The following is a 13,127-nucleotide window of genomic DNA, read 5'->3' as shown; positions in this document are numbered from 1 at the left end:
AGAGTTTTAGAGGAAGGAAGTTCTTACCTGTTCCCTCTTGAGCTTCTCTCTCTTTCGGATCAGCTCAATCAGCAATCGTGCCCTCTCCAGGTCATGGCGTAGTTTCTGCCAGTATTTAAGCTCTTCCTTTACAGCACTGGTTTTCTCGTCCTGTTCCTTCTAGGAAGCAAAGGGAGGAGCTGGGGGGAATGTGGGAAACATGCACCTTCTGTAGAGGTCAGCCATCTCCCTAAGCCTTGGCAAAAAAAAAAAAAAAAAAATTCCCTTTTCCCTTCCTTTCCATTCGCTAAGTGTAGTTATGAATTTTTTACTGCCACATAATTGCCAACTATGAAAAGGCATACAGGAGTTGAAACCACCAAAGGAAAACTGTATCCCTAATGTGAGCAGGGGGTAAAGGGAGATTATTTCCCCAAATAAGGATCAAATTAGGCCTTTTTCCTACAAGCAGTTATTAAGCACATTTTTCTAGAGGGGAAGGGGAAGGAATGTAGGATGCTATAAAAGAATCATCAGAGAAGGTTGGGATTCATCAAGGTTTCCTAGATCCAATGAGTTAGCTCTTGCAGAGTGACAACAGACATGAAATTGCAAAAGAAAAAATGGCAAAAAAAAAAAAAGGAAGAAAGAAAGAAAAAAAGAAAACAGAAAAAATGGCTAGATGAGAGGTTTGAGATTAGGAAACAAGAATGAGATTGAAAAGGGACAGGAAGCAGCTGATGGAAGACTGTGAATGTCAGACTGAGGTGTTAGTGTAAAGTACAAGATAAAGCACTGAACTTGAGTCAAAAGTTCTGATCATAGAATTCATTATAACCCTGATCAAATCATTTCCCTTCTCTGGATCTTGTGAGATGTTCTTGAAGATCCCCTCCAGCTCTGACATTACAGAATATTCTGACATGCAACTAGCTTTGCTAGATTCTGAGCAGGAATGAATCAAAATGATTTCTAAATAAATATATAGCAGCTTTGTTTAAGACTCCCCTGAAGTAGAAAAGAATTTGAAATAAAGAGACTAGTAAGAAACCACCATAGTAATGATAATAAGACCTTAGAATAGAATGGAGACTGAAAGAATGGAAACAAACCTAGTAGATGTTATAGAGAAATCAATTAGATTTAGCGATTGACTGGTATAGAGAAATCATGCCAAAAAAAAATAATAATGGGAGGGGAAAAAAGCCAAGTGGAAAGGCATTGATTGGTATAGGGGGAATGACAGGCACTGGTCAGGAGTTCAGATTTCAATTCTGATTCTTGTAGCCTATGTGATCTTAAGGATCTGAGTTTCCTGATCTATAAAATGAGATTTCCCTAGGTGATCTCAAGGGCACTTCCAATTCCAGATGTATCATCTGAATCTCTATTATGAGATTTCAATATAGTGAATGGGGCCTTGATGGGGACAGAAGAGTTGAGAGAAGGTGTTGAATCACTGGGGAAAGGGGACAATAGTGAGGATTTCAATTTTCAAAAATTCTATAGGAATCTAATAATAGAAATATCCTACAGTAAACTGGCACTAATGGGACAAGAAAATGAACAGAAGGTCGGGATTGGGAATATGGCAGAATCTGGAGTCCAAAACATATGATATAAATGACTGTTAAGCCAAAAGGGATTAAAAGGACTAAGGAACCAGTGAATATAGTTTTAAAAAAAAATCATCACTAAAGGGAGTTATCAAGGAGGTGGAAGAATCAGAAGAGTTACAGAAGCTGAGGGAAGACATGGCAAATGAATCAAATATAGTTCAATCAAACAGTATCAAATAAAGTTCAAAAAGAATGAGAACTGGATTATCAAAAGGGATCACTGTGATCTATGGAAAGCAGTATCATCAGTTTCAGTAAAATGGAGATAAGTAAGTAGGGTTAGACTGAAAGGTCCTCAAGGAGAGCTTAAAGGCAGAGAAGTGTGGTTACAAATGAAAACAAATAAATAAGCCAGCAACTGGAGGGAGTAGCAGAGTCAATGAAAACTTTTTCATCTTAGGAGATAGAGAAGGAATTCTCAAATTCTTTGAGAGCCCATACTCCTTTAGCTTTTCAATAAACATTCCTCAACTCATCCCCCATGTAATATAAATGCGAAAAAAGTCCAGTTTTCCATCCATGTCCATAAGAAAACATAAATTTTAAATGATTACTCTTTCCTTTTCTGTGGCATATCAAAAATTGTTTAACTTCATTCATTGGCAATCATTTGGAGTTTTTAAAATGTTGCAATAGAATAATAGTTACTTGCCAACCAGTACCTGTTCCCTTGCCTGAGAGCATACATATCATTTAGGTCTAGGGGAAGAAGTAAAAAGGGGAAAATTATGACACTTAGAAGGAATGACCACAAGATTACATTCAAATCTGTTTTATTTCTTCCCTCCTCCCAAGATTTCCAAGCTCAATATTCTACTTTTCTATGTTTCTGCTGCCTGTTACTAGCCTACTGAGCTAAGTCTAGGTGCTGTTCTTGAAGTTTATCTCCCAAACCTGCCATGGCCCTGGAAGTGGTTGTCTTAAAAAGTCACAATGCAAACTGATGAGCTTCATAATTAATGGTCATAAGTGCCTCAGGCAAGAACAATCTAGCCTGAAGGCTGCCACATTTGAGCAGTGTGGAGCCAGCCACATATGCCACCCCTCACCATGTCTCTGGGTATGTTTCCATTCTTCCCCGTAGCTGTTCACCCACCTGCTCAGCATTTCTTTGGGACTGAAGGTGTGAGTGTAGGCGCCGGATGAGTGGAACACCATTCCTTGCTTGTCGTTTCAGCAGCCAGTAGTTATGAAGCCGTTGCATGAATTGGTTCTTCTTCTGCAGGGAGAGGCCACTACAGATCTTGTTCAACCTTGGGAAGATTAGGGACAGGAAGCAGGGAACAAGACAGGTATGTATTCAGAGTCAGAGGGAAGTCTGGGTCATGGAGCCCACATCCCTATCCTGACTTTAGGTCTTCTACTAGATCTGGTGAAGTAGGGACAAAAAAAAAAGAGCTGTAGAGTTTCCAAACACTTCAAGTCCAGAGAAAGATTTAAATGATAATAGCAGTCAGGTATCCAAAATTCAGCATCTTGGATTTTTCCTTCCAACCTTCAACCTAACCTCTTCCAATGTCACACACTGGAAACACAATGGAAGCCTTCCTATTGTCGGTTTTTCAATGCTTTAAGGAAAACAGGGCAAAAGGAAGGCTTTATACACATAGTGCCTAACAATTATGAGATGCTTTATAAACACTCACTGAGTACCTAAAATATATGCATATCCCTACATCATTGAAGAATGTAGCCAAAGGAAATAAGAGGTAGAATAAGCTATAAGAAAATATCACTAATTTCTTCTCCCTACTGTTAATGGCACAAAAAAGTAAGAACTCCTCACATCTATATAACAATTTATGGCTTAAGAAAGAACCATATGCAACATATAAAGGACTGCTTGCCATCTAGGGGAGGGGGTGGAGGGAGGGAGGGGGAAAAAAATCGGAACAGAAACGAGTGTCAATATAATGTAATTATTAAATAAAAATAAATAAATAAAAAAAAATAAAAATGTACCTCAAAAAAAAAAAAAAAAAAGAAAGAACCATATGAGGTCCCCAAGACAATAATAGATTAAAGAGGTTATATGATTTACACATGTATCTAAATGGATTTGAACCCACATCTCCTGATTCCAAATCCAGCAATCTTTTTCCAAAACTATGATGTCTCATAAGAAAGGGAAACTGGAAGTTCTGTACCAGGAGTACTACCATTTGGGTCATGTATAGCTCCCTTAGAGATATCCTAATATTTGAGACTCTTACTGAAAACACTGAAGTCACAAGAATTTTGCCCAACTTTTGATTCAATGAAAATATCCAAGGTCTAAAAGCATATTTGTATGACTCTAGAAAGCTCATTAAGGTCTTCTATTCTTATACAAAAAGAAAAGCTAATAAAGCTCAGGAGAAGTATACTGACCTAGAGCAATCCGAGCCTCCATAAATCAAGAATAAGATGGACTGTTTTTAAAAGGTGACAACTGGGGTAAGGGAGAAGAACAGCTCTAAAAAAGTGCAAAGAGCTCTCTTTTATTCAGTCTTTTTCTCTACTCTTTGAGCAAAACCTTTGAGCAAACCCCCCCCCCAAAAAAAAATTGATATTTAACAGGCACTAATTCATATTCAAATCACTCCAACCCTGCAAATTGCAGCAAGTTTCATTCTTGTTCCCACTGTTTCTGAACCAGTTTGCCTACAAAGAACCTAAAAGAATTCAGGGATTGGGTGGTGAAAACTGTGCTCAAAGAAAAGATTTAATATAACAACTCTACAAATATGGACTAAATTCTGTGCCTGCTCACGCAGTATTGATTCCAAATCAAAGCAGATGTGGGCCAAAATGGAATAAAACAGGAGAGAAGCAAAATTCTGTTAGAATATATTATAAACCTTGAGCGAGTCCCTTCTCTCCAGTTATATACTCCCTAAGCATATGCTCCACTCCAGCATATGTTATTAGCAAACTCCTTAAATGACTTAATTCTTTCTTCTTCCCATCTTCATATTCTCCCTATACTTTTCTATGAAAAATAGGATGTACTAAATAGACCAGAGGACAAGAATTAGAAGACCTAGATCTCCGAGTGTCAGTAACTGCCACTAAATGAGTGTTGGTGTTGAGCAAGCCACTCCCTATCTTTAGGGTATGTAATTCAGCTCTAAAACGAAGGGATGAGCCTAAAGGATTTCTAAAACTCTTCTTGGTTGTGAAATTCTAGAAGTCTATGAAAATATTCTTTCTTAAGACTGATCTTCTCTAGAAAAACTTCCTTAACTCATCATCCTCTCTCCAAAACTACAGTTCTCTCATCAGTCCAAGAACATTTCTCATTACCAATGACAGTTCTTCTCTGCCTGATTACTTAGTACAGATTAGATTATGTCTGACTTAATGGAACTGGAGGTTCCAGACAACTGCATATCCAGAGACCTTTCCTTTTCTCAAGGTCTTAAGTCAAAGGAAGGGTGTGTCTCCCTTTTTCTCTAACTCTCCAAGGTGACTGAATAAGAGTTCCCAGAGACCTCATACTTGGTCAATGTTCCTGCCTGGCTTGGTGGCTAGGGCTCACCTGCAGGATGGGATCTGTGTTATAGTCACTAAGGGTGCTGTTGCAGGTGAATCCTTTGATGAATCCTCTGATTCCTTCTTGATTTTCTGCTTTACTTTCATTTTGTTCTTCTTTACAGTAGTCTTCAGGGCACTACTTACTAGAACCTTGCTTTCTTCTTCTCCTCCTCCATCCTTTACCTCATCTTCTTCCCCACCTTCAATGGAGATCACAGGGAGGATATCTTTCTTCACAGTGCCTGGGGGAGAATGGGCTTCACAATAGGCTGTTTTTCGCACTGTAAAAGTCGTACCATTTAGGCTGGTTTCTCTCATGGGCTCTATCTTCATAAACAACCCAGCCCGCTGGGCACATGTCACATGAAAGGCTGTGTAGCAATTCACCTTGTGGCATTGAATAGCAGCACCTAGACCCTTCTGCTTACAAATATAGCAGGTCAGTTTCCATCGAGCTGGTGGGATATTGTCAATACCCTCAATAGGCTCCAGAAACACAGTATTAGCAAAACAGACCTCAGGGATCCAGATGGCACACACCACATGAGCCCAGTGCCCATCACTGGTCTGCTTGAAGGCCCCACCCTTGTTGGGGCAAAGAACACAGTCCACAGGACGGGAAGGGGACTGTAAGCAGCATCGGCAAAGCCACTGTCCCTCTGGAATATAGGGGACCCCATAGCACTCCTGGTGTACAGCCAGGTTGCAAATATCACAGAAGAGGATGACATTGCTGTTGTGACACTCATCATCCATGCAGACACAGCAGAAAGCATCTTCATCGATAAGGGTCTGCTGAGCTCCACTACTTCGGCTCTCTAAATAGGATTCCTTTTCCAGTCTATCCACCAGCAATTCAAATGTGTCAGCGGAGATGGTCCCATGGCCATCCACTAGTCTCTTCTCATTTACCATGTCTAACCAGGCCAGATCTTCCTCATCCATGTCATATTCAACATCTGCATCCAAGTCCTCTGGTGGCTTCTCAATGTATCTATAGTAAGCAGCAGGGAGGGGTGGTGCATCCGGCTGGCTGCAGGACTCAACCACTCGGAAGCTAGGCTGAGGCAGATGGAAGGAAGTACCTGGGGCATGCTTGGAACAGGACTCCTTTTTCTTTCCTTTTGAGGAAGGTTTCTTGGACTTGCCAGGAAACAGAGGCTGCTCACTGTTTTCTTTGTTGCTATTACATTCAGTGATGTCCTGAGCTGTCAGTTCATCCTCAGTGATGATTTTCAGAGGGTCATAGATGCTGATTCGGTGCAGTCTTCCATCAATGTCCACCTCCACAATCCGCTGTGCCTGGGCATAAGTTAGTGTCTCTCGAGTTGGGGAGCACTTGAGGCTATATGGGGATGGAGAACGCCTGCCTTCAGCATTCTGCCGTGATCTCCTTCGAGGCTTCCTCATATTACTTGCAGTCCAAATAAGTGGAGTCTAGGAGTGAAAAAAGTCTAAGAGAAAAAATTAAGAGAAAAATGTAAGCTGGTAGACAGGAAACACAAATAGCACATACTGGCTAATCCAAACATATAATAAGAATATTCCTTTAAGAGACCAAAAAGAACATGTTGGCTTCATGGATCCCCATTTAGTATTAAAATGTTTAATATTAAAATTGTGGATTTATATTCTTATTGTTTTATTTTGGATCAAATTTGTGATTTAATTGCCATAGGGAACTTTCATGGGCTCTATCTTCATAAACAACCCAGCCCGCTGGGCACATGTCACATGAAAGGCTGTGTAGCAATTCACCTTGTGGCATTGAATAGCAGCACCTAGACCCTTCTGCTTACAAACATAGCAGGTCAGTTTCCATCGAGCTGGTGGGATAGTGTCAATACCCTCAACAGGCTCCAGAAACACAGTAGTAGCAAAACAGACCTCAGGGATCCAGATGGCACACACCACATGAGCCCAGTGCCCATCACTGGTCTGCTTGAAGGCCCCACCCTTGTTGGGGCAAAGAACACAGTCCACAGGATGGAAAGGGGACTGTAAGCAGCATGGGCAAAGCCTCTGGAATATAGGGGACCCCATAGCATTCCTGGTGTATAAAAAAAAAATCCATACTAATGCAAATCAGTATCCTCTGTGAAATTTACAATCTCAGAGTTAGTAGCCAGAAACATTAAGTCAAGTCACTTGTTCATTGAGCTCAATTTAGGGGCAGGACTTAACCTGAAGCCTTCCTTACTCCTAAGGCCAGTTCTCTATCCACTAACCAGGTACTTTCAATATTTCTACAAACATTTTGAGGTTTACAGAATTGTTTTTTCACAATAGCTCCTACAAGGCAGGTAGTACAAGAATTATTAACTTATTTTACAGAAGACGAAGCAGATCTAGAGTTCAATCAAAATTCATCTACTCTTAAGTTCAACACAGTAATCTCTTACAGATACCTAACCCATAGTTACCCCCAGAATCATGAAGACCAAGAATAGCATCACACTTCTAATTAAATATATATTCCTTCTTGGTGTAGACTTCAAACTGCACACACATAGTATTTGAGTTTTGTAAAAGTTCTTGAAGAGAAACCCTGAAAACTATAGTATGGTCCTTTAGTAAAAGAATCAGGAAAATAATCTAATATAATCTCTAGAATGCTTTAAATCAGACATATCTGAAAGCTTTGGAAATTCATCAAAGAAATTCTTATTCTGAATCACAAACCAACAAAGTATTAAAATGCCCTTACTACATGTTATAACCTCAAAAGATGATCCCTTACAAAACACACTGTTCTATATCCATACAGTGCTGAGAACTATTGTATACAATGGTTCTGAAGTTTTCCATTAGAAGTTTTGGGGGAAGGGAGCCACAATTGCTGACAAGGAAATTATTAGCTCTCCCACTGGTACAAGCAACTTTCCTGGAAAATGGAACCTAGAAGACAAGTTGACCTGAGCTGACAGCAGACAGACAGTGAGGTAACAGGTGCTTCTACCTGAAAGGGGGAGAAGGGGAATAAGATGATTCATATAAAGTACTTTGCATATTTTAATGCACTATATAAATAACAAGTCATTAGTCTCCCCAAGACTTAAATACTATATAACCATCTATTATAATTCCACAAAGGTAGACAGATTATTCACATCTGTAAAGTGGGGATGCCACTATCAAATTACAAATAGATTGAAAAACATCCTCCAGAAGCCATTATTCTGGAAAGGGAATGGGACAAGAAGTCAAAAAAGCCTTAACTTCTATTAATTTATCATATGAACACGAACAAGTGACTTTTCCTCTTTGTGCCTCAGTTTCTTCTTCTATGAGATGTAATAATATCTCCCTCTCTCATATTACTATGAAGAACAAAGGAGATAATGCATATAAAATTGCCTTGAAAAGTATAAAATGCCAATAAAATATCTGTTTATTATCCTTAATAAGATGTAATTAGTATCATGCTTACTAATACCAGGTATCCCAATAGCAGTCCAAGATTGACACAAGTAACAACCTCATCATTCTGGCAAAAATGTATCCAGGTTATTATACATAGGAAAGGGAAGATGAAGAAAGTCAGCATGGAGGATTGACTTGTATTGGGAGGACTCCGAGTCAGACATGGAATTGTCTGACACCAGCTGGAGATCTTAAAAATGTCATATGTCTTTGGGGTACCCTGTGCCACATGAAGCTACTGTCAGCCTGCCTGCACCCGTTGCCAAATGCTTTGAAGTCTTGCTTCTTTTATTCACCTCCCAAAGAAACCACCTGCTTTCTCGTCTACTTGAGGAATGAGGTGGGGGGGGTGTCACACTGCATAATTCCCTCCCTGACTTTTCCCATCAAATACTCCACCCATTAACTAGCCTGACACGGCTCAATGGAAATCGGGAGAAGTAGAACCACCAAGTCTGAAGTGTCTGAAGATGCGGATTCCAAATACAACTTCTGTCAATTAAGTGACAAATCATTTAAGCGCCAATGGCCTCAGCTTCCTCTTCTGTAAAATGAGGATTGAACTAGATGGTCCCTTAAATTCCTTCCAGTGTAGAAGTATCTTCCTAGGAATGGTGTTCAGTTCTATGCTAAATGGGAACAGTAACCATCTCCCTACCCTCAAGAAGCTTACATTTTAGTTGCAATTTAGATAGAGGTCGGTCAGTGCCCTCAAAGAAAAAATCAACAGCCTATCCCAGTGTTCTTGCATCTTCCTTCCCCTCACAACCCCTAAGATAACTGGAGAGTTGGGGTGGGGAGAGTGGTAGTATCCCCACAATGAGGCCTCTCATTCCACCTGCCCCTACGAGGCTTTGCACACAGTAGGTGCAGAACGGAGCTTCTGAGACCTGGCACTTTCATCAAGTAGGTCAAATTTCTAGCTGAGCCCTGCTGCGTTAAGAGGGTACTTCTTTAATCTTTTTGGGGAGGTGAAAAAAAGTCGAAAGGGAAATACTATCGCCCCCCTGAAACACTGGGGGAGAAGAGAGATGTAAAGACAGACAGACAGAAGAAACACTGATAAAGCGAGGGAGAGGAATCGCAGCTCTATTGGCCATTTGGCCTGCCAATCCCGGAAGCCCGGGGCCAAGAGCCGCGGAGAGGCGGGGCCATACTCCACAACTTCCAATCGGTGAGCATGGAGTGGGCGGGGGTCGCGCAGCGGGGGCAGGGCTCTCCCGCTCAGCCGCCAGGGCCAGGGGAGACAAGATGGCGGCGGCGGCGGGAGGGGGGTCCCGCTCCTCAGCTTTGCCTGTCTCCCCCTCGGCCCACTCGGGCCTCCGCCGCCTCCGCCCCTAGGGAGGAGTCGCGCGGTTCTGCTGCTGCTGCCGCCGCCACCACCAACGCTGCGGCCCGGAGCGGGAAGCCTCCTCCCTCCCCGGGGCCCCTCCCCTCTCCCCTCCTCCGGTCGCCCGGGCCCCGCAGGCCCCATGCCCCCGCCCCCCGCCCGGGCCCGTGGCCCCCGTTACCTCAGCCCGGCCTGGCCGCTCGGGGGCCCCTTAGCAGGAGAGAGGTGGCCTCCTGCTCCCCCACTTCTGCGTACTTCGCGCTGGCCCCCGCGGCGGCAGCTTGTCCCCGGGGGAGGGGAGGGGAAAGGGAAGGGAAGGGGAGGAGAGGGACGGGAATCGGAGCAGCCGCCGCCGCCGCTGCTGCCGCCACGGAGCCCGGCCAGGGGAGGCAGCGCGGGGGGAGGGATCAGCCCCCAGGCAGGACCCGCCCCTCCGGCCTCCCCCCGCCGCTGCCGCCGCCGCCCCTGCTCCCGCTCCCTCCCTCCTTTGCTCCCCGCCCGCGCCTCCGCCGAAAAAGCGGAAAAAAAACCCCACTCTCGCCCTCCTGGGAGAGAGGGAGCCGGGCCGCTGGAGCGGAGCCGGAGCAGCCCCGTCACTGTCGCCGCCGCCACGGGGGCACGGTCCTCCCCTCAGCCTCACGGTGGCGGTACGGACACCATAGCGGGGAAGGGAGGGGGCGGCCTGCGCGCCTCTGGGCCTCCTCGCCCGCCCCTCCCTCCGCGCTGCGGGGAGCCCAGGGCGGCTGCTGGGGGGGAGGGGGGGTGCGGTGTGGAGGCTGGCGAGCGGCCCAGCTCCGCCTCCGGCGCCTCCAGCAGGTGGAGGTGGTCGCCAGGATGGAGCCTAGTCCTGGTGACCTTGGGCATGTCGCTTACCCTTCTATGGGGCCTCAGTTTCTTCATCTGTGAAACGAGTTGGTAGGGCTAGATAACCTGTAGATCCCTTCCAGCTCTAGGAGGATAAAACGATCAAGCAATACCGAGGAGAAGGGAGGATGAGGATTAATGTAGTAGAAAGACTGCAGGATTTTTAGTCTGGACACCTGGGGTCAGATTCCAGAATTATCTGTGCAAAAATATTTTGGCCCTTCTGGGGCTCAGATTATTAATATAAAAAAGAAGGGTTGGATTGCGCACATGATCAGCTCTATAGCCAGGATCCTGAGTTAGTTAATTTATGTAGCCTGCAAAGAAAGATGACCTCCCACCAAAAAAAAAAAAAAAAAAATTAGCACTTTCTCAAAGATCTGCTTATTCTCTGGAATAGTCTAGTCTTCCTCTTCCTTTTGAAAACAACAGTGAACACTTCTACCTATGTTTTATACAAATGAAACCAACTGGTTAGTTATCCTAATTAAACTAGTGATTGGACTCGATAGGATTTTTAAAATGAAGTGCTAGGGGACGTTGGAGTAAAAAAATAAAAGTTCCTGTTCCTAAATTACATTTTAGTAGTTAAACCTGTTTTACATATTTAAATACAGTAGTTCAAGAGTCAGTCTTAACCGCTAAAAATACCTTGTTATTTTTTTGTAAATAGGAAAGTTATTTTTTCCCTTTAAGGATAAGTTTTGCAATTTGTTACAAGGATTTTTTTTTTTCATTTGAGGCTGGTGAGATGGAGGGTGAGAGCTCTATAATAGATTGCCAGAGTCAAAAAATTGAAGCCTTTAAAAAAAAAAAAATAAGTGCAAGTTAATAGAAGAGCAGGATAGCTTTGAAAGTTACATGTTGAAATTATCAAATAAAAGGAAAAGGATGTAGCCTCGAGAGATTTTAAGGTTTCAGGTATAGTTCTTTCTCTGTTCTACTTTGTATATAGAAACAGTTTAGGGGGAAAAAATTAATTTTTACTAGTTTGATAAGTAGCAACCTCAAATTTATTTGTAATCAAATTGTACTGCCCTTGATCGAAGTACATTTTAAGAGAGGAAAAGGTCAAATTATTTACATCTGTTTGCTATGCCTATTCTTTCTTGGATGGATTTTGTCCTTGTAATTAAAATTGAAATTGCATCTGTGTGATATTAAGTACCAGTAGACAATTGCAACAAAATGTTCTGGTGGTACCTTGGTTCATGAAGGATAACATAGTTTTAAGTTTTTCAATTGTAACTGAATGATCCACAACATTCATTTGTAGAACAGTCTTAGAATTGTTTTTCTTTACATAAATCTGGTAGCATATGCCAACTAACAACCCAGTTAACTGCCTTGCAAAATACTGCAATATCCTGTCCTAAGTTAATAAAATAAATTAAAATATATGTAAATAGTTAACTAGATTTAAAGTATTAAACACAAGGAATTTTCATGTTACAATATAGTATGTTAATCATATTAGCAATATTAACAAATACACACAAAAAAGTGGGAAACAAATTCAGGAAGTTGTGAAGGTTGAGTTTGAATCGTAGAATAAATTATTCCTTGGGATGGAAGGTGAAAAAAAATTTAGAAGCCAGAGTTTAGAAAAATAAACTGTTGAATAGGAACTAAATATCAAACCAGACTCAAAAGTGTTACAGTATACAATCTACTCTGGTATTTACTTGGACCTCACATTCCTCTTCATAGAACTTAGATTGATGGTAGAAAGGAAAAATCAATTTAAATAGAAGTCAATGAGAAAGTAGAATTTGACTTGGTCATTACCAAAATGTAAAATACCTTGGGGAGTAGGTAGTAAGAATGGTAGTATCTATTTAATTTCATTTTTCTTTGAAAAATTCAAAATATAGTTGGAAATCCATACCAATTTTTTTTCTCTTGACAGTCATTATCTAGGTGACAACTTATTCCAATGGGAATTTTCAAAATGGGGGACATATTATATTCATCTAAAACATTGGGTTCTGTCTTGTAACAATAAGTGAAAAATATTTGTGCAATGAGGATATATTGCAAACACAATTTGTGTTTTGCAAGTTTTCCTCATTAAAACTTTTCACAGAAGTTTATTAGGCCTGAGATTTTTCTTATTTGATTTTCATGCTTCCATTTTTAGTTAATACTTTTAAGACCTTTACTCACATAAATTTTGACCCTTGACATTGGTTTCTTATTACAAAGTAACCACATAACAGGTTCTTCATGATGTAACCTTACAGTGTAACCAATGGAACAATTATGCCATTAAAAACAAATTTGGAACATGTATCAAATCAAGAAGCCCTACATTTAATTCACTTTACTCCCAAGCTATTTTAATGAGTTTTAAGTTCAGCAATTCACCAGTCTTTCCATTAAGATAGTCAGCAATT

The 13,127-nt window shown here is 41.7% G+C and overlaps 1 protein-coding gene across 7 annotated transcripts in view; it reads right to left on the bottom strand.

The window, feature by feature from the left end:
- BRPF3 (bromodomain and PHD finger containing 3) overlaps positions 1 to 10,519 on the bottom strand; it is a 33,634-nt gene extending 23,115 nt beyond the window's left edge. For 4 of the 7 annotated variants that reach the window (XM_051996548.1, XM_051996551.1, XM_051996549.1 and 1 more), the window contains exons 1-4: positions 10,049 to 10,519; positions 5,119 to 6,568; positions 2,695 to 2,851; positions 28 to 159 (exon numbers count right to left, since the gene is read on the bottom strand). In XM_051996548.1, coding sequence (XP_051852508.1) covers positions 28 to 159; positions 2,695 to 2,851; positions 5,119 to 6,524 — 1,695 coding nt within the window. In that variant the 5' untranslated portion in view covers positions 6,525 to 6,568; positions 10,049 to 10,519. The remainder of the gene's footprint in view (positions 1 to 27; positions 160 to 2,694; positions 2,852 to 5,118; positions 6,569 to 10,048) is intronic. The other 3 variants (XM_051996553.1, XM_051996554.1, XM_051996550.1) reach the window with 2 other exon arrangements.
- Positions 10,520 to 13,127: the final 2,608 nt, after the last annotated feature.

Source organism: Antechinus flavipes, chromosome 4, assembly GCF_016432865.1.
Source record: "Antechinus flavipes isolate AdamAnt ecotype Samford, QLD, Australia chromosome 4, AdamAnt_v2, whole genome shotgun sequence".
In the NCBI taxonomy this organism is placed as follows: Eukaryota; Metazoa; Chordata; class Mammalia; order Dasyuromorphia; family Dasyuridae; genus Antechinus; species Antechinus flavipes.
The sequence above is the reverse complement of the archived record's forward strand: the minus strand, read 5'-3'. Positions and strand labels throughout refer to the sequence as shown.